The sequence below is a fragment of the Actinia tenebrosa genome, unplaced genomic scaffold (genome assembly GCF_029948245.1).
Source record: "Actinia tenebrosa isolate PJP-AT-01 unplaced genomic scaffold, QUT_ActTen_1.0 utg5005__unscaffolded, whole genome shotgun sequence".
NCBI lineage: Eukaryota > Metazoa > Cnidaria > Anthozoa > Actiniaria > Actiniidae > Actinia > Actinia tenebrosa.
In genome coordinates this window covers 1-20,498 of record NW_028292614.1, presented here as the reverse complement: position 1 = coordinate 20,498, position 20,498 = coordinate 1, and the positions used below count along the sequence as shown (strand labels likewise).

General features: G+C 41.7%; 1 protein-coding gene across 1 annotated transcript in view; it reads left to right on the top strand.

The window, feature by feature from the left end:
• The window catches only part of LOC148904246 (uncharacterized), a gene marked incomplete at its 3' end in the record, with an annotated part of 39,069 nt that extends 19,108 nt beyond the window's left edge, over positions 1–19,961 (top strand). The window contains exons 11-19 of the mRNA XM_089025530.1: positions 11,967–12,066; positions 13,972–14,193; positions 14,401–14,532; positions 15,324–15,398; positions 16,193–16,366; positions 16,634–16,693; positions 17,012–17,095; positions 17,296–17,397; positions 19,782–19,961. Coding sequence (XP_088881656.1) covers positions 11,967–12,066; positions 13,972–14,193; positions 14,401–14,532; positions 15,324–15,398; positions 16,193–16,366; positions 16,634–16,693; positions 17,012–17,095; positions 17,296–17,397; positions 19,782–19,961 — 1,129 coding nt within the window. The remainder of the gene's footprint in view (positions 1–11,966; positions 12,067–13,971; positions 14,194–14,400; positions 14,533–15,323; positions 15,399–16,192; positions 16,367–16,633; positions 16,694–17,011; positions 17,096–17,295; positions 17,398–19,781) is intronic.
• Positions 19,962–20,498: the final 537 nt, after the last annotated feature.

Genomic DNA, 20,498 nt, shown 5'->3' with positions numbered 1-20,498 from the left:
CTTAAGATGGTTTCCAGGTCTGACTTGCTCGGAGTATAAAATACGACAAGTGAACCTATGTTTTCCCTGAAGGGTTTAGAGACACTGGTAAGCTGCTGGGAAAGCAACCAAACGCTGATATTGTCGTGTCTGCCGCTAAAGGCGAGCTTCACTAATTCGGAGGTGCGCTTTTTTACGTCGTCCCCGCAGGCAATGTCATCCAGTATGAGTAAAGTCTGTGTATCTTTAGGGAATTGCTTGTGCCAGAACTTAAGATGGCTGGATAACTCGTTAGGATCTAAGATATCTACAAAGAAGTCGTCATCTTTCACTCCTATGCCCGTCCAGGTGCGGTTATTCACGTAGGTGGGGCAAAGTAGTACGATGTAGTCGAAGCGGTATCTAAAGGGTCCTAATAGCTGCTCTACCACGAACTGCGTTTTACCGCAGCCGGTGGGTCCTACGATCAGAGCGTTACAAGGAATATGGTTCGGATCCATTATATATACGATGGAGCCAGTGGAAGCAGTAAGAAGGATTGCCGGCGACGCAAAAGATAAAAGAGACACCATAGAAATGCAAAGGGAGGAGATAGACCGGTTAAAAGAGCGCGTGCAGGAGTTGTACGATGAAATGTGCGGTCTGAAGCGCGCAGAAAGGTTTGGTGCGCTGATAACGATGGCAACGTGGGCTAAGGAGTCCGTTAAGGACTTCATGCGATATCCCCTGTAGAATGTTGACGTTTAGGTTAAATCTTTGTTAAGTCGCCCATAAGCTATTCCAAAAAATGCCTCAGAATGTTAACAATAAGGTTAAATCTTTGTTAAGGATGCCTGGAAACTATTTAAAAAGTGTCTTAGAATGTTTACAATACGGTTAAATCTTTGTTAAGTATATATGGAAAGCCCGTAATGGTTAGTAGGCGGCTTAAAATAGTAAAGTAGGGTTTGTGCAAAGAGTCTCAAATCCCATTTTTATTTATATTTATTATTATTAAGAATAATTAAGGATATTTAATAATAATAAATAAAAATAAGAACCCCTTTGAAGGGCACGTCTTAACAAAGATTTAACCTAAACGTCAACATTCTGAGACACTCTTTGAAATAGTTTCCAGGCATCCTTAACAAAGATTTAACCTTATTGTCAACATTCTGAGACACTCTTTGAAATAGTATCCGGGGCAAAAGAGTCCATTAAGGACTTTATGCGGTATCCCATATAAGGGTTATTAAATCCTTATTATATATGGAGTGTGAGCGGTGTAACAAGGAGTTCAGCAGCAAGCAAATGTTAAAATACCACCTGGAAAAGAAGGTGTGCGCTAAGAAGGCACGCGAAAGACGTTGTGAGGAGTGTAATCGACTCTTTAGCAGCGCGCAAATGTTGGATTACCACGTGGATAACCGCGTTTGTCTAAAGAACGTATGTGAGCGATGCGAGGAGGATAAGAACGATGAATGGCACCGACATCGATGCCGCGGTAATTACGACCTGCTGAGCGTGGCTTGCGAGGAGCACGGCAGCGTTGCTGCACGATGTTGTCCGCAGGAAACCCAAAGGAAGTTAACGCGCCGGAAGAAGGAAATTGACCAGCGCTTTGCGGAGTTTGACTGCGTCGAAGGCGTAAGGTGGGAGGATAGAGAATATTGGGAGGCAACTTGTGAGCGCTGCGGCTGTCAAAGAAGTGACCAGCATATTTGGCAGTGTTTGTATGAAGGCCAAGGCGGTTTTGAAGAGTACTTAGATCGCTTCGAAGCTTGGCATGCCGGCAATGAGGCCGCAAGGAAAGCCCGTAGAAGTTAGAAAGGACCTAAGATAGTAAGATAGGGTTTGTGCAAAGAGTCTCAAATCCCATTCTTATTTTTATTTATTATTATTAAGAATATTCGATAATAATGAATTAAGGATATTTAATAATAATAAATAAAAATAAGGACCCCTTTTAAAGGTATATGCTAGCCTACGCAGCTGCCTTTCTGGGAGGCATTCTAATTACCCTTTCAATATATGGACTGTATTACTTGCGAACTACCTGCCGACTGCATTACCCCTCGTAAGCCGCGTAAAAAATACACCTGCCTTCATTGCGACAGGGTATTCTCCGAAGGATCCTTTGTGGGGCATTGGTGCTCCGCGGATCCTAAAGCGCAGCGGACTTTAGCAGACGCGCTTAACTACAAAGAGGAGATGGAGTAACTCTTCTTTCAATGTCAAACTTCCATCGGCCATTTACCTTACCATAGCTGCGTAAGTGGGTGAATTCCTCGCCCTGAATTACGTACCGCACGCAATCCGGCGCCCAAAGGGAATATTCCTTGCCTTCTAAGTCTTTGAGGACTAACCGTAAACGGTCGATGTCTTCGAAGACGACGTAATTTTTTATTTCGTATGCTTTACCGTGGACAAGATCACGCCAGTGAGTCAAGCTGAGCTTCATTATACCTATGGAATATCTTTAGGTGCGTTTTCAAAGTGGCGTAGGACTTAAACCGCTTTACACAGCCCTTACAGGGAATACGAATACCATCCGCGTAATCCATCAGGGCACGGCAGATAATGTCGTAATCGTTGCTAACCATCGTTAGGTAACCATTTACGTCAAGCTGTGAGATTTTCTTAGATTGCTTCGCGGATAAGACGCCGTTTCCTTTTGGGGTTTTCAACTCAATACACAACCCGCGGTATTTCTTATGCGCATTTAGGATTAAAAGGTCGGGTTGACCGGCTTGGTAGCCTTTTCGCCAGCAGGTTATTCGCTTGCTGTCTGAATCTTGAAGTTCGCCAAGACCCGGCGCTATGATGAAATCGGGGTAAAACCTACGTGTGTAGTCGACGACCTTCGCGTGTAGGTCGGCTTCATTTTCGATCTTGAATACTAACTTGTTTGGGCCGCCAAACCGCCTTTCTATTGCATATTTACCCGTTTTCCTTAGCACGGGTAGGACTTCCTCAAAGACCCAATCACGAAACTCCACAGCTTTGGGTAGTTTGGAGCTAAATATCAGTTCGTACAAACCAGGTTCGGATATAAACACGGCATTTGGTTGCGTAGTAAAGGAGCGGTGATTCGCAGCCCCTTGTAGATCAACCCATTTTTTCTGGTATTTCTCAGATACGTGTGCCCTAATCGCACCTCTAGGGCGCTCATAGCCCAACGCCAAAGCCACCTCCTTTGCTTTGAAGTACAAAGTTTCGCCTTGCATTATGCATTGCAGTTTGGTGTCGTTGTTTTCAAATACGCGAAGCATATTATACGTAAGGAATATTTTAACACTAATACGCAACGCTCTTTAGCTGATTCATTTCTACGCTCAGTTGCGCGTCAGACACGACGAAGACGTAGCAGTTTATTTTATCACCGTCGCCCGCGGAGGCATTCTTGGTGCGCTTGATCTCCAATGTTATGCCATCCTGCGTATTTACTAGACGTAAACCCTGGCCATGTAGGTCTTCGTCGTTAATGGTGCGCATGTCAATCCACAGCGCATACTTATCCTTAAAGAATTCCTCGGGGCTAATTTGGTCGCCAAACTTGCGCATGGCCTCTCTGTACACGTCTGCGGGCTTTATCCCCTGGGAGTAGACCTTGTTTGGGACTCCGTTGATATTCACGCCGACGTTAGTAATGTTGGGGTTGTGAAAGGCTTCGGAGTCGCGCTTACCGGCCTCGTAGGGTTTGGCAAACACCAGCATTAGCCCCGTAAGACTTCTTCGGGGGAGGTTAATGCTTTGGTTGATAACCTCATCCGTCTTATCCAGGAAGCTGAACGTCTTATACATCACTACGTGGTCGTATAAGAATGCCTTTCCGGCGCTATATTCCATGCCAGCGCTACGGGCCAGCTCTTCGCTGTACACCGTTTCGTACTGTAGCTCTAAGTTGGTAATAGAGTATGGGGTTGTTGTGGTAAGTGCAGTGCTTAGCCCACCAATGATGTTATTAGCATCTGCTAAAGTTACTTCAAACTGTAGCTCGGATAACTGTCTTGGGTAATACACACCGTGATTCGTAATCACTTCAAAGTCCAGCGGTATGACATACTTGCTACCATAGGCGGTCTTTATTCGCTTTGCGTCTGCCACTGCGGTTTCTCCGCTGCCGTCAGTAGGTTGCGTTTTCGTAGGTGTGCGTACCTTACGTAGAATGACACTACCAATTCCTTGTTCTATCCTTTGCGCGCGGTCAAATGCCGTTAACCATAAGTCTTTGTACGTGGTATACAGATCGTACCTATTCAAATCTAATAGCGATTCCCCAGCAAACTTGATTCTCATCTTAGAAACGATGTTGCGACCCACGTTGTTAACGATAATCCTTTCATCTGTGGGGCTTGACTGCACCGCTAGGTCGAACCTTAACGCCAAGGTGCCAGGAACTAAGACTAGGTTATCCGTTAGGCGGGGCACGCCCACGTACAAGGTTTCTCCTGGCTTTGCGCTAGAAGGTGTGAATGTGACCCGGTGAAAGGTGCGTTCTGCTTTCAGCCCGCCAACCTGCTTAGGTAATACGTTGGGATTTAACTTTGAGCTTATCATATATAATGGAAGTAGAAGGAACAGACCCCGACTTCGATCCCACCACTGAGGAAGGTCAGGCCGACATTAACGACGGTGATGAAGAACCGCTGCTTCCCACCCAACAAGTCGACGATTCCCTAAGGGATAGGATTGCAAAGGCCCTAAGACATCCCAAAGCACGCGAGTACACGTTTCCGCGTGAGCACATAGAGCTTCAAAACATGGGCGAGCCGGAAGCAGCCGCGCGGGAAACCGTAGAGTGGGCAATGCAAGAGCTAACGCAGCGTTATTCCCGTTTCGATGCTGACGACGTAAGGCTCACAGAACGCGGAAACAAAGTCCTCATAAGCGTTCAAGACCTGAGATTTCCTGACAAAGACCGCTGGACGAAACCACAACCCCTCTTTGATGAGAATGGTGACGTTAGGGGTGACGTCTCAAGATTAAAAGGCTTCCAAGTGGCTACCCGGAGCGCTTTAGAGCGGCTGGAGACCCTGAACGAAAAGGTCGCGCTAGAAAAACGCGCTATCGAACTGCAAAAAACGTTAAAAGAAAGGGAGGAAGAATACGCAAAGCAAACTCAGCTAATTGTCGATACCGAAAAAAAGTTCGGTAACGAAAGAATGGTAGAAATGAGAAACCAGTTGGATAAAGCTTTGCGCGAAAGGGATAAAGCACAAAGGGACTTGGAGGAGGCTAAAGGCTCAGGCGCCTCAGCGGAAGCGCTGCGGGAAACGTTGGAAGAAAGGAAGGAGGAATACATGAAGCAAAACCAGCGGCTTGCCGACGCGCATAGAAGGGAGGTCGAATTCAAAGAGCAAGACATAAGGGATCTGGTAGATCAAAGGAATGAGATTCGACGTGAAAGGAATAAATTACAAAAGGATCTTGATCTCACCCAGCAGGCGTTGGACATAAAAAAGGAAAACCTGCTGGCTGAAATGTCTGACTCCTTGGTAGAAAGGCGAATGTTAATGTCTGAAATCAATGCCAAAACAGATCAAATTCAACAGAGAGATCAAGCCATCAAAGACTTGGAGTATGAAATAGAACGACAGCGGGAAATAATCGAAGATCAAGAACGCCCTGATGAAGAAAAGGAGGCTGCTCAAAAGGAAATGGAAGATCTAGAGGTACGCCTTGCGGAGTTGCGGGTGGAAAAGGAAAAGCTGGAAAAGGAGCTGGGGCTTACCACCAAGGAAAAGGTAAAAAGAGCCCTTTTGAAGTATGGCGTTCCACTGGCATTTGCGGTTGCTATTAGTACCGTAGTAGGAGTCATCCTTAGCTCCCTTAAGGCTACAGGCGCGGGCGTAAAGAAATTAGGCAATGGACTAACGGACTTGGGAAAAAAGATGGCAGCCGGTCTTCCTGGGCTGCTGGGTTCGGTCGTTTCCTTGGCACTTAGGGCCGGCGGAGAACTGCTAAAGTTTGTGGGGAATAACATTTGGATATTAGTCGTCGCTATCGGCGTGGTCCTTTTGAAGAAGATGAAGGCTTAATCTTGTCCTTGTGTATTACTGGCGGCTTATAATCGTCGTCGGGTGCACGGGGTGTTCTCGACTGGGGATAAGTAAAGATAGTATTCGCACCGCCTTGATAATGCGGAACTAGCGGTATGGCAGTCATGGTGCTAATGGGCTTATGATTCCAAGTAGCATCCGTTGGAGGATTTTTTGCCGGGGCGGCATTTATCCGAAGGTAGGCAACGTCGTTGGGAAGAACCTGAAGCTTCGCATATTGACAATTGGCTATCATGTGAAAAGTTACCGGCGTTAAGTCTTCTACAGTCGGCGGTGGGGGTTCCGACGAGAAATGAACTGGGTTCCTATTATTATCTTTTTTTCTGTAGGGTAGTAATGGGCGGTCATTCTCATCAACGATCCTAAACCCGACATTACACGAATACCCCGTCGAAATGCTAATGGTACACATGATCAATCCCAGGCCCCCAACCTTCACCCACAACCCGGTGTCATGCCAATGCTGTTCTAAGTAGTCCTTCTCCTCCAAAAAATGTAGAAACCAATCTTCCTTCGCGTGTGGGTTCATATATTACAGGGAATAAATTCCCTTCTAGAGACTAAAGCACCGTAAGAGTGCTAATGGTCTTGTGATTATAAACCGTATCTCTCTGATTTTCTATGCTATTTATGCAAACGCTCCCGGTGTCATCTACGCGCATTTGCAGCTTTACCTTCCCATGGCAATCGGCGACCATGTGGAAAGTCCAAACCGATAGATTTTCGGCGCTGCCGGGGTTGGGCTCTACGGAGAAATGCGCAGGCTCCCTGTTGTTCGTCTTCGCGCGCATAGGCTGCAGTATGCCATTCTCATCCAGGAACCTAAAGCCGACGTTGGCGTGACTACTCGTGCCAATGCAAATACTACAAAGGATTAACTTCTTTCCCGAGTAGTTCAAATTCACGGACATGCCCGTGACATCAACCCAAGATGCCTGGGTGTATTTTTTCTCGCCTGCGTAAGTCGTATAGACACAATCTACTCCAGCTACGTAGGGGTTGTTCATCGCCATATATAATAGCTCAGACCAACACCCGCGGCGGCTAAGCCGGCTTTTAATAAGTCATGGTCATATTCCTCAGGTATCGCAGGCAAAACTTTCTTCTTTACGTTCTTTGGTGCGGGCTTTTCTACGTGCTCCTTCTTAGGCTTCTCCACGAAATGGGGGATGCTTCTAAGAGTGTCAGAGTTCACGTCGTTCACCCCAAACTTCATGTCCTTGGTTGCTCGCTGCAGCTTGTTGTTGTATCCCACGACGGAATCGGCGTTGATAACCAAATTACTTGGCATCAACCAACAACCAGGCGACAAAGCGTAATCCAGTCGCACTTTAGACTGCTGCACTGCAAGTTGATATCTCTGCACCGACTTAGAGATCTCATTCTCGATAACAGCGCTTTCGAAGAGGACAAGGAATACTTGTTGCGTTTCCTGCGACGCACCGGAGGCATCTACGATGGGGCTGCGAGTGCTAACCTGGGCCCCTAGAATGCAGTAAACAAAGGCTTCGATGCTTCGATTAATCCTTGCTAGGTTTTTCAGTCCAATGCCCTTTGCGGCAAAGAAAGGCGCCCAAGGATACTTTTCTTTGCTTTCTATGTAGTAAATTAAATTACCCTTCGTTCCGCTGCCTCCTAAGTCCGAGAATTCGTAAGAGCTAGGATACCCCATGCCCGGCGTTTCTATGCTGGCACCAACATACGAAGCATAGGTGTAAGTCTCTCCTAAACCATGGGCGGTACCCTCTTTGTTACGAAAATCGGGGTTGGTAAGCTTAAACTCATTCCTTAATCGCTCCCATGCGACTTTGTCATATTTGTTATCCTTCGGGTTAAAGATAGTGTCACTAGGAAGCGGCGCTCCTAACTCAAACAATATCCTACGAATAGTAAAAGCAACATGAAATCGCAGGAAAGGAATATGGAACATATCCGAGGCTATACCACATCCTTTAGTAGCAGCCCAGACAGCAAAGTTTAACTGCTGCGGCCAATACCGCATGTTGGGACCTGATAACCATTCTCTGGATTCTTTCCCTGAGGTATGTTTCATGGCAGTTTCTCTAAAGATGTCTCTGACCTTTGTCTTGAAAGTCGTAGGACCCACGGGGATTTCTAAGGAGGTAACCATCTTAGCAAAGTCATCCGCTCCACCTTTGTTGTCGTAAAATGGGTAATTCTGGGTTGCCGGCAATAGATTCTCTGGAAAATTAGGTTGCCTTTCTTTATGCTCGGGTTTTGGTTGTAAAATCTTAGGATGCTTTGGCTCCAAGTCCGCATTGCTGTACATCCTAGAGCCGTTATAGTAAATACCATCGGGCCTTCTTTCGAACTTACTAGGGTCTGCATGCGGAAACATCTTCCTAAATGCTCTCCAATTCCAGTAATCCCGGTTGTCGTGATGTGGCTGCTCCTGTATATCATTCCCAAAAGCGTCGTACATTCGTATATATAATGGATGTTATACCATCAGCACCTAAGTTGTACCCAGATGTTCCCTATACTACACCTAACGAACTAAACGGTGAAAACTTTAGGCTCAACAAAGCAAACTTAATCTTGGCTTACTTGGAAGGGCAGGCAAAACACTACGAAAAAGTCCGAAAAAAGTACGTCAGAGCCCGGAGTACGCTACATAAGATTTCGATAACTTTGGGGTCTATATCTGTTGTGTTAACGGGCTCCGGCGTTGCTACTTCGCTTACTGGGCCGGGAATAATCGTTGGAGTTCCTTTGGCCGGCGTTGGGGCAGCCTGTGGTATTATCTCGGCTGTTGCTACGGGTATTATGAAAAAGCTATCCACGAAAATATCCAAGCATGACACGACAATAGCTCTGTCTAGGGCTAAAGTAAATACTATTACCGACCTTGTCTCAAAGGCTTTGCGTGACAGAAAGATAGACGACGTAGAATTCTCGCTTATTCTGACCGAAGAAGACAAATACGAGAAACTAAAGTCGGACATAAGGAACAAAAAAACAGTCGTAAAAGATCTTTCCGAGGAATCTCGCAAAAAGATCTACCAGGAGGCAAAAGAAGAGCTTCAAAGAAAGCTTGCTCAGTAAACATCTGCTTTGAAAAAAGCAAAACAGGATTCTATTTACATATTGAACGCCGGCTGTCTGGTTTATATGCAAATTAGTTTCACAAAATATTACACAAAATATTACGCAGCCTGCATCGTTTTCACAAAATATTACACAGCCTGCATCGTTTTCACAAAATATTACACAAATGTGAAAAAACTTGTGTAAAATCATCTTCTCGGAATCCATCCCAATAGGGGGTGGTTGGGGTCTATTTTGTAAAATATTTCGTAAATTACGTCAGGGTAATAAGGAATATCCTTATTCAGCCGACAAAACATCCACTCGGCTTTTGTCATATCAGAAACCTCGGGAATAGACTTACCGGTAATTTCAGACAAAAGATAAGGAATAGCTTTGTAATATTTCCCTAGTTTTAATTTTTTCAACGTTTTCCGTAGACTTTGTGGGGTTGGCTCTTCTAAATGGTCTATGATTTTCTTCTTTACTTCGTTGTCTAAATATACCGGATGTAAACCTTGGATATGACTCATCCAGTCCCTGAAGTATTTTATTCTCTTATATGGCGTTTTCTTACGACCTCCATTGGCGTAATACTGCTCTCTGGTAGCATTTGGTACGGCATTACGAATATTCTTACCACATTCGTAACACTGTGCTGACGTGTCGTCTTCTATTTGCATTTTCTTACCACAACACCAGAAACCCTTGGGCTTAGGTACGATAACTTTGGGTCTTAGACAAATTATGCAAAAGTCGTTAACGAACTTCTTACATTCTTCGCACTCCATATATAGACTAACATATTTAAGTGCGCTGTTGCCCTCAACCACACTTGGAGTGGGGGTCGTCCGTAGGTGGATTTTTGACGCGGGTCTTACCCCGTGTTGAGATTGCGCTGGAACCCCCATTCCCTATACGGGTAATCCTGGCGTAAAGTAACATATTTCGAGTGCGCTGTTGCCCTCACGGGTAATCCTGGCGTAAAGTAACATTTCGAGTGCGCTGTTACCCCCACGGGTAATCCTGGGGGTCTCATAGGGAATGAGGGCTACGCAAACACGGGTTAGTGACTTTAAACGGGAAATCCTCGTGTGGTCACTGCGCTAGAACCCCCATTCCCTATACTACTTAACGACATCGAGAAAGAATATTCCTCGAATCTTGATGTAGAGTTGAAGAAATGTCGAAGTTGAAGTGAAGTGTTGTTAAGGTCAGCCATGGTTCTGTTCTGTTCTGCTCTTCTTTCCCAAAAATAAGTTTCTTTAGTCAAACGTGTTTGTTTTAAGTATTACTAGTTTTTCTTCGGTGGACCTAGTCCTCAATTTAACAACGTAGTCTCAATAAGCTACAGTTATCTCACGCTAGCTTGGAAGACACTTTCTTTTATAAGTAGTTGTGGCAGAACTCCTGTAGATAGTCTTTCCGATAATTTACATAATTCACTTATGAAAATTCACTTATGAAAATTATTCAAATGGTAATGGTTTTTAAAATAACTGATTTCTAGGAATCTTACGAAAATGACTACTGATAGATGCTGACAATCTTGGGCAAAAAATTTTAAAAATCGGCAAAAACAAGAAAAACTAGTCATTTAATTCAGGCTTAATGTGCAATTTTGAAAGTAAACTCAGTAATTAAACGTATTTGAAATTCAGTGCACTAACGAATTTGAATTATGAAGTTTGGTTTTTGTTTGTCTGTAAAAATATAAGTTTTTTGTTTTGTTTCGACCCAAAACGGATGACTTTTTTTCAGGCTTTTCCTTATAATTTTTTTAAAAAATCATATCTTATTGGTTTTTTTTTTTTTTGGTTTTTTTTGTTTTAATATTTTCTTTAATTCTTAAATTCTTAATGAGGCTCTTTCTTTTTGCATGAAAAGCTTTTGAATTTGAGCAAAAAAGCAAGCAAAAGATTTAGGGCTAGAGTTTCTACCACTTTACTAATTCATTTTTTGTTTTTAGAATTTTCTTAATAATTAAATCCTTAATGATTTTCCTTCCTATATTGCATGAAAAGCGCTTGAATTAATAGCAAAGTTCTTAGGTTGCAGGCAAAATACTATTAACTATAGCAAACAAAATATTTAGGAACTTGGTCAGCGTTAAATGAACAAGCAAATTTAATTAAAGTTTGTCTTGTCATTAACGACATTTGCTTTGTCTTAAGAATGCAAGTGTGTGAACACTTGCTCTTACAAATTTTCAACACTTGAACAAATTCTCTCAAATGGATGTTGAAAATAATTTTTTTATGTTAGGAGAGAATTCTTTCCGTATTCAAGCGGTGAGCGCCAAAAACTATTTTCTTGAAGAAAGGCTGTTGTATAAGGCTAAAATCTTGTTATTCAGAAAGTTTCACTTGTTTGGAAGTGGAGATGACCGATGAAAGTGGAATCAAAGTGTTAACCCAAAGCAAAAATTTGAATCGAAAATAAGGTTTATGCCTATATTTGCTTATTTCCCATACGTTTTCTATAAAAAAGCCTGACAAAGCTACATTCTAACACAATTGCAACATAACATCTTTGTACAATTGAAAATACCCCTTCAAACAAGCATTTTATCATAGTACATCAGTTTCTAACTGTTAAAAAAAGGTTTTGAGTGTTAACCCAAAACGAAAATGGGGATCAAAACTCATACGAAGGTCTAGTTTTTGGCGCTTTTTGCTATTATTGCTCGTTATTGAAAAAAATTTCCTCTTAAATTAAATAAACTGATTCAGTATATAAACCTTCATCTTACTCAGCACTATCTCGTTCTTGTTGGCCGAGAACGTGACATGATAAAGGTAAAGTTATCTGTAGATTTTTCTGCAGATAATACATTTATAATGTCAAGTTTACTCAAGGTCACAATGATGGCTACTCATTTTTCCTACTTTTGTTCAGGTCAGAATTAATGGATCTAGAAGTCGAGCGAGACTCAGCCCGACAAGACATCAAAGAAATGGAAAATATTTTAATCAAACAACAGCAAGAAGCAAACGAGGTATGTCGAATTTTAGGCGAGTAATTTCCTTCCCATTGCTGCTCGAAAATTTGAAATTCTTTAATCTCATTCATTTAAATTCATTTCATCTCAAGTACATACTTTTCTAGAAAAATACAAAAAGATATCTAAATACTGTTTTCGTCAGATTTCTTACGATTTCTTGCCGATTCGTAACCGAAAAGCACGGACGCGCCTTCGCAAGCGCTCTTGCTATCTTACTGTGAGAACACATTATAACCGGGACCACTTTAATAAAACTGACCAATCAGATAATAGTAAACTAGACAGAGATTGAACTGAAAACAGCGTTAGCCAATCAGATTATCATGTTCTCACGCTCTTATTATATCAATGGGCTATCTGATTGGCTGGTTAAAAAATATTTGACCTAAATGTCGCTAGTTTATCAAAGTGGTCCCGGTTGGAGTATACGCACAGTAAATCTTCTATCTTTTTGTTATTTGCGGAAGAGAAAAATTATGTTCTCACTCCCTCCCCTTAGTAGCATTGCTGATATTAGTTGTGGAATACATCTATATGACTCTTAAAAGAACGTTCGCGGGCAAATGAAGTTGTAATGTCAATTTTATGTAATTTGGCATGCCGATACTTGATAATATTGGAGTAAGAGATATGAAATAAAAGACGGGGGTCACCGAATTTGTTTTCGAGATAAACGCTAATAAATATTGACAAAATAAAAGGTTTGAAATAAATTAAAAATTGTAAATAAACTCGTATAAAAACATGCGTAATAAAAGGTAAATTACGAGCCTCGAATGAAACGACTGAAGAAGAGGGCCAATGGGCCTTTCACAACTTCAAGTCGCGTAAAAAATGAGCCAGCTCAACTAGAAACCGTGGACAGCTGTTTCAGCTGTTTTGGACCGTCTCGGAATGACCTATCGCCTATTTCCTTTGGCAATGACAACGTTTTTTGAAATAGAGGTGTATAAATATAGGAAGACGATAGACAAATAATCAGTTCTAATGGAAAACTTAAGGTACGGGCACACGGTGCAACATTGCGCGCAACACGACTGTTGCAAAGTTTGTCTACTCCTGAAATTTGTTGCACGCAACATTGCATTCAACAAATCTGAAGTTGAATCGCGCTCTACTCTTGCAACATTGCGCGCAACGAATTTCATCATATGAACATGGCTGCAACATCGCGTGCAACATTTTGAAATTCCCAGCCAATCAGCTTGCACCAAATTTATAAATGCTGACCAAATATCTTAACATAGCAGGCTGACACAAGCGATGTTGCATGATTTCGTTGCGAGGTGTGTCACCCCGATCCAAATTTGTTGCGTGCAATGTTGTGTGCAATGTTACACCATCTGTCCGCGCGTTTAGAACTGGTTGATCTACATTTAGAACAAATAGTTTGCGGAAGGAAGGTTCTTACACGATCGGGATCAAACACAATAATAAAAAGTTTTTTTTAAAGTGCCAATTGTAGAACCTTTCTTAATTTCTAATGGTAGTGAATTCCACATAATTAAGGTGCTATTGAAACTAGAGTCTCAGCTGAAGGTGGACGTTTCATATTCATAACGGAAGATGAGACAAAAAAAACAATTCTATTCACGAGTAATGTCAGCCGACCTTTGGGCTTCATAGGAATAGAATAGAAATATACGAAGTGATGTTTAATGTTGAGTTGCATTACACCAGACTCCGTAAAAAGTACTTCCCATCAAAATATCAGGGGAAATCCTTAAAGATTACTACAGTGAAGTTTTTGGTGAATTAAATTTCGAAAGACTTTCGTCCAAGTAGCACTTAAATAGTATTATTTTTCGATAAAATTTAATTTAATTATCAGGTAGAACAAATTTCTTTTTCTTGTTCAGTAATTTTTGTTCTTTTATGTTCTTTTCTGTTCTTTCTTAGACTTTCAAAGTAGACAGAAAAAATGAAAGGAAAGTACTAGAGTTGTCTTTAGACAACAATAAACTGCAACGAGAGTTAGAAACACTCAAAACCAAGCTTGAACAGTCAGAATCAACTCTTGAAAACGAAAACAAACTCCACCAGGAAAAGATTGGAATGTTACAGGAACAGTTTCGCGACGGACAGCGATCTTTAGAGGAAAATATTCAGAGATTAAGAAAAGTGAGTATACACATCGCGCTATTAAAGTTGACAATAGTAGGCGGTTGCTACTAGTCTTTGTGTTGTCCTATTTGTCTGAAAAACATGTGATCTCCCTGAAATCCTCGGAACCCTCCCCATCCCACCCGACGCGATGAATAATGACCGTTCCCTAGGTTCCTAGTTTTTAACGTTCGAGATGTACTTTACTGTTTTTGTTTTTCTTAGCAACTTGAGGAAGAACGTGAAAACGCCCGCTCCTCGCACTACGAACGAATCCACACGATACAGAAATTTCAAGACGAATCAAAAGAAATCCAGGAAAGAGAGATCGAGGCTGTCAAGACTCGTCTAACAAGGGTAACTGCATTTGCTCTTTCTTATAATATTTGCTTGTATGGTGGAGTTAAAGGTTGGTTTAGCGATAGTACACTTGCCTCTCACCTCTGGGGTGTAGGGTTCGATTCCTGGACTCGGCAGCTTATGTCGGTAGAGTTTGTTCATAATGAAAATCAAAATCTGATATTGGCTTCTCTTCGTCACTTTTGTACTAAAATTTAAAAGTTGATTTTTGTGGAGGGAGGAAAAGCGGAAAAAAATACTACCATTTCGTGTTCGCCTTTGCTCAGTCTTAGCCTCGATTGTGTACAAATGTATTGTTTTGTTTTATTAAGGTCCATTGTATAGTAAGGAATGTACGTACTATGGAACAATACGAGTTGATTAAAATGCCACGGGTTTTAGTTGAATAGCTGAATATCATAATGTACAAACTAGACTAAGACTGAACAAAGAGAATTCGAAACTGGAGTGTTCCTCGAATCAAGAAAGAAGAGAATCAACTCAACAAAAACGAAATATAGATAGTGGGTCCAGGGCTCGTACCACGATTAGAGCGGAGGTAGACTTTCGATAATCAATGCGCAACAAGTAAATAAAAAGACAAGTGTCCCTAAAGTGAGTAGTCCGGACTAAGCGCCTGGTCCCGGTTGTACGAAGCCTGGATAGCGCTATCTTATCCAATGGATAAATTTATTGGATAACAGCATCAACTTATCCACTGGATAAGGATTTGTCCGCCTAATTGCGCTAACCAGGCTGCATTTAACCGGGCCCTAGTGTTAATAAACTTGCTTTGATTTTGTTCATAGGAAAACGAAGGGCAGTTGGAAAAAATACAAGAAAAAACAAAAAGAGAGATGGATGGTCTTCTAAGAAGAATTCAGGTGAACAAATTAAATTAACTGGGGTTCCTGTGGTAAAATATATTCGCATCCAAACGAACAAAACTACGACTTATGGAATCAGTCTACCTTTGTCCTAATGAAAAAATCTTAAAAACGTTCTGCGCATGTTCGAAAATATCTTTGATTTCTACGAAACTGTTCTTTCGGAACGCGCTCGCCATTTTCGCAATGTTTAAAGGCCCAGCTTAGACCGTGGTGCTTTGCGCGCTTTTTTATTTTTGTTTTGTTTACATTGAACAGTACAGATCGACACGTCTGTTCTGACGGGAAATGAAGAAGAAACTCGGCAAAGTCACTATTTTTTGCATTGTCGAAGCCAAGAGAAGCTTTTCGTTGATTCCACAAGTCAAATAACACATGATCTCAACCTTATGAGTTTGGCTGAACTGGAAAGTCGTGGCCTTCCTCGCGAAGGATTCATTCATAGTCTGTCCTGATTTCAGCTAGTTTTTTCACTAAAAAGAGTAGTGAAATTCACAAAATAACCATACAAATTTGCTCATCGATGTTTAAGGACTAATAAGAAAGCGTTATAACCGATGGAAAAAGCTTGAAATGCCAGATGGAAACAGATGAAATTAAAAAACTTATACGATAAACTTACGATTTTTCATATATGTAAATTGGCTGCCAGGCGCTAAAAGGCGCGCAAAGCACCATGTTCTAAGCTGGGCCTTAAATGAACATTCCCTATTTTTGGAACTCTTTATTTTGGCAATTTATTTTTGGGCTATATTAGTCTTTAACTCTAAGATATTTTTCTTGCTTTTTAGGACGGAGAATTTCGTATTTCGCAGCTAGAAACCACTTTACGAGAAAAGGAACAAGAAGTTGATCTTTTGAAAACCAAGTTAATAGATGAAAAGCAGAAAGCGTATGACAACGAGATTAGTTTGAAAGAAGAAAACAGTAAACTGGAAAACTATGCAAAGGCACTGAAAGCAGAGGTGATTATAATGATTGATAAACCCTTTTAATCTTATAGATTGTCATTCCAATGTTACGTATGCCGTACCATATAAGTCTGAGTAACCTAACGTTCCACACTCATTTGAAAACCGCTTTCCATGCTAAATCTGATGAAGGTGAAATCTTGTCAGTTGTTTAGTTCATGATCTATACATAATTGCCTCCAAACAGTTCAATGTTCAAAACGTGTTTCAAAAAGAATTTCTATAGCCGCTTGCTTACTTATTGCTTTCTTTTGTGCTCAGGTGGATTCACTGAGACAACGTGAAGCAAATCTTTCTGCTTCAAACCGGACTTTAGAACAAGTGAGTATGACAATTTATCTTGTCTTCATAGGTTCATTTATTTTATTTCCGCGAACTAAAGTTTACACAGTATGACATGCAAAGACTGATTTTGCAAAAGGATCGATATCATGGACATTTATACACAGCATCCATATTGGCCGGAACAAGATATTTTCCCCGCGCGGCTTCGCATTATAGCGTTTCAAGACGAGGTTACGCATGGTTAAACAACAGTTTTTATTCAGATGGGATAAAGGTTCACAGAGAATTTGTAAAAGAATGAGTGAATTTAACTCTTTAAAGAGTTTTTACCAGAAATAATGTTTCTCCCCCCAGAGCTATGACGAAAAGATACAAGAAACTCGTAGACTACAGGATAAGATCCATAACCAGCTAGAAGAATCGAACAAGTTGCAAGAGGTAGTCAATTTGAGACACTGCTAAATTAGAATCCCATTTATTGTAATTTGTTTGTAACTTTCTCTCTCAATTTCTCATTTCTATGAAGTAAACTAAAACGATTCCAATGGTAATATCTTGGACCATCGACCAACCAACCAACCAATAGCATGTTTTCAAATGATCATGTGTTCTCATTGATTCTTTGTAAAAAAAAATAGAATAAGGAGGATGAGATTCAAATGTTACGTGATCTGGTCAGACAACAAGAAGACGCAACGAGACTTCTGGGTGAAAAACTAAGGACCGAAGCTCAAGAACAGGTACGAAATAAGCATGGTAATAACGTCGAAACGTCGCGTTCATATTTTTATATTTTATTAGGGCTCAAAATGCGGAGTATAGCAGATGAAATTGCATTAAATGTAAAATCGAATATTTTATAAGGATTTGTATGGAAAAAGTGTAGGCTAGCTGGTATCATAGCTGGTGAACAGTCCCTCTTTTCCCTCCAGACTCAGTCGAGTCGGTTTTTTCCGGTATTGCACGCGCGGGGAGTGGGGGAGACTTTGAAGCGGCACGCTACTTTTCTTCTCCCAGCGTGCGTCCAACACCGGAAAAACCCGAACTCGACTGAATTTTGAGGGAAAAGAGGGACTGTTCACAGTCTATCATCAACGACAGCACATTTGAGCATCGGTGGAAGATATCCCTCACGTAATAATGTATGGTACATCTTAATGAGGAGAGATGCGTGTTCGAATACATTGAGTATAATATTTGGCATCCTAACCTTGACCGAGTGGATCCTTAGGCCTCATGTTTGGTTTACAAGTAAATCCTCAGGAATATCTGATACAATGATATCCGTAACATATTAACATCCGTAACTGATTAATCTTTTGGCGCAGTGACTCGATGTTGACAATCTTCTGGTCATCTATCAGTTGATGGTACTTTTTTCCCTTTCCCATTTGCCCATCTTAGATTTTTTCACTTTCAGTCGTGTTATAGCATGATTTTTTTGCATATTGCAACTGACTTTGTAACTTCGTTGCCCCACAATTTTAACTGTTTTGTGCGGCAATGCACTTTTTGAACTGGGGTGTCGTCTATTGCTAGTCGAAGCTATACATACGTGTTGATCTTATAGGGGCAGAAATCTGTCCAAGGTATCAGACAGAGGGCTAGGAAATATCTGAAACTTTTTCTCAAAAGTTGGAGCTGAGAAAAGTTAAATTATCTATTGCCCAAATACACGTAGACAGCTATCCCTAGTGTTTCGCCTGATTAGGGTCCCCTGGTTGGGCTTGCATGGGACGTTTAACACTGCTTCTCTTGCGCTGGGCCGAAAGCTGACCGCTTGGCGAGTTTAACCAGTCAAGAGTTTTCCCCTTGTTAGCACTTTAACAATTTGAGTCAAACCGTTTAAAGAGTGTAGGTGATAGGACGTTGGTAGAGTTGAGGTTGAAATCACCTGTGATACATATCGAGCTGTCTGGTACTTCGGCGTGGTCACATAGTTTATTACGGAACTGACGTTCTATGAGTTTTTGATTTCAAAATACAAAAATTTAAGCTCAGAGACGTTTTAAAATCTTCAAAAATAGATTAAACTGAAACAGCAACAGTGTTGATCAAAGATCAAACTCGTGCATTCTAATCCGCCATTTTGAAATTATATGCAGAACTGAGCCCTAGGAAACAAGAAGATTTAGTCAGCCGTCTGTATGCGTGAAGTGTTCTAAACCTAAAATGTTCTGAACATGTGACAGGTACTTCCAATAAGGAAGCAGCTTTTAGCTTTTATAACTTGAGATGTTCGGGCATGCACGGCTATTTGGACCAATGAAAATCGAGGGGAAAAAACGGCTGTTAGCAAAGCTAGACTCTTCCAGAGTCTCTCGCTCGTCCGTTCCGCTCGTACAATGACCGAAAGGACTTATGGGTCCCGAAAACTTGGACCCAGCGTGCTATGGGAACCAAAATACTTGTCCACAGTCTCTCTCCTTTCAATATTTTCAAGATGGCGGCGAAAACGAGAGAGACTGTGGACAAGTATTTTGGTTCCCAAAGCACGCTGGGTCCAAGTTTTCGGGACCCATAAGTCCTTTCGGTCATTGTACCGTTACAGTCTCTAAGCGTGGAGACGGAACGGACGAGCGAGAGACTCTGGAAGAGTCTATTAGCCAAAGCTTCATCCGGAAAGGAACGAAACCGAGGAGCTCTAGGTACGAGATTGGTTCAGTTTCACTAGTTTGGATACGGACAAATGTGGATACTCGTGTCGACTACAGCAACAGGGCATGTTTTCTCAGTCACGCGAAGTTCGTTCTATCCAGCAGTTGACGACTTTTAAAACTCCAGGTTGTGTGGGATTAGCCTCGAATCACCAGGAGCTGCTTGTTTTGCTATTCTCATTTCTTCTTTTGTTTTTCGATCTCAGAAGTGAAGCTAAGAGGGCATGACTGCATGCGTTTTAAGAGTCGTCCCTTAAATCATTGTTTTGGGGGGGGGGAGGGGGGGGGAAAACTGGGTTGAATTGACATTGCACTGCATCGTGGGACTGTTGTAAGAGAAATTTCCAGGATGGCGTCTAGAATTCGTCCCCTAAAATATTCCCAGAATGCACCGTTATGCAAACTCGACCCAGTTTTTTCATCAACCTCAGAGCGACTAATAATATATTCTCTCTTTTGTATTTCAGATCCGAAGCGCACTTCAAAGAGAACGTGAAGCGGTCGATAAAGAACGAGAGAAACAGAAAGAAAAACTGGACGAGATTAAAAACAGTTATGACGATATTTTGAAGCAAGTTCGTGCTGAACTCGAAGAAGAAAGAACCAGCCATCATCAGCTTCAAACAGCAGCACTTAAAATGAAGAAGGTGAGAATGGCATCAACCTAGCTTCATGCATGTGCATTGAGACTTAATTTTCTGAGCACTCTCAGTTTTAACTTTGTTTCGCCACTCCTATGCATCAAATTAAACACCCTTGTAAAACGGTATGCTTTCAGTGTGTTTTCTTTATTAGCTAGAGATGTTTTTATTCCCGCAGCTCTCCACCCGCGTCCCGACCGCTCAGCGCCCCGATTTTATTAGCGTCCATCGTCGTCTTTGTTATCGCGCAGTCTTCCGCTTAGACCAGGCAGCCCCTTTAGAATCTAATTGACCCTTAACAACGGGCCACCCAAAGCAATTCTCAATTTATATTTCATTTAGCCGTTGCATCCCCGCCTAGGACTTTTCCTGATTACTTTTATTTAGATTCACACATTGTAAACTAGGTATCGGAAAACCAATCGTCGATTACCTTCAACGAGTTATTCTTATCGTATTTTATCAACTTTTTTAGCGATTTATCTACACCGGTGGAGCGAAGATATGAACATTTATTCCCGCCTGTTCCTTACGTGGTGAAAA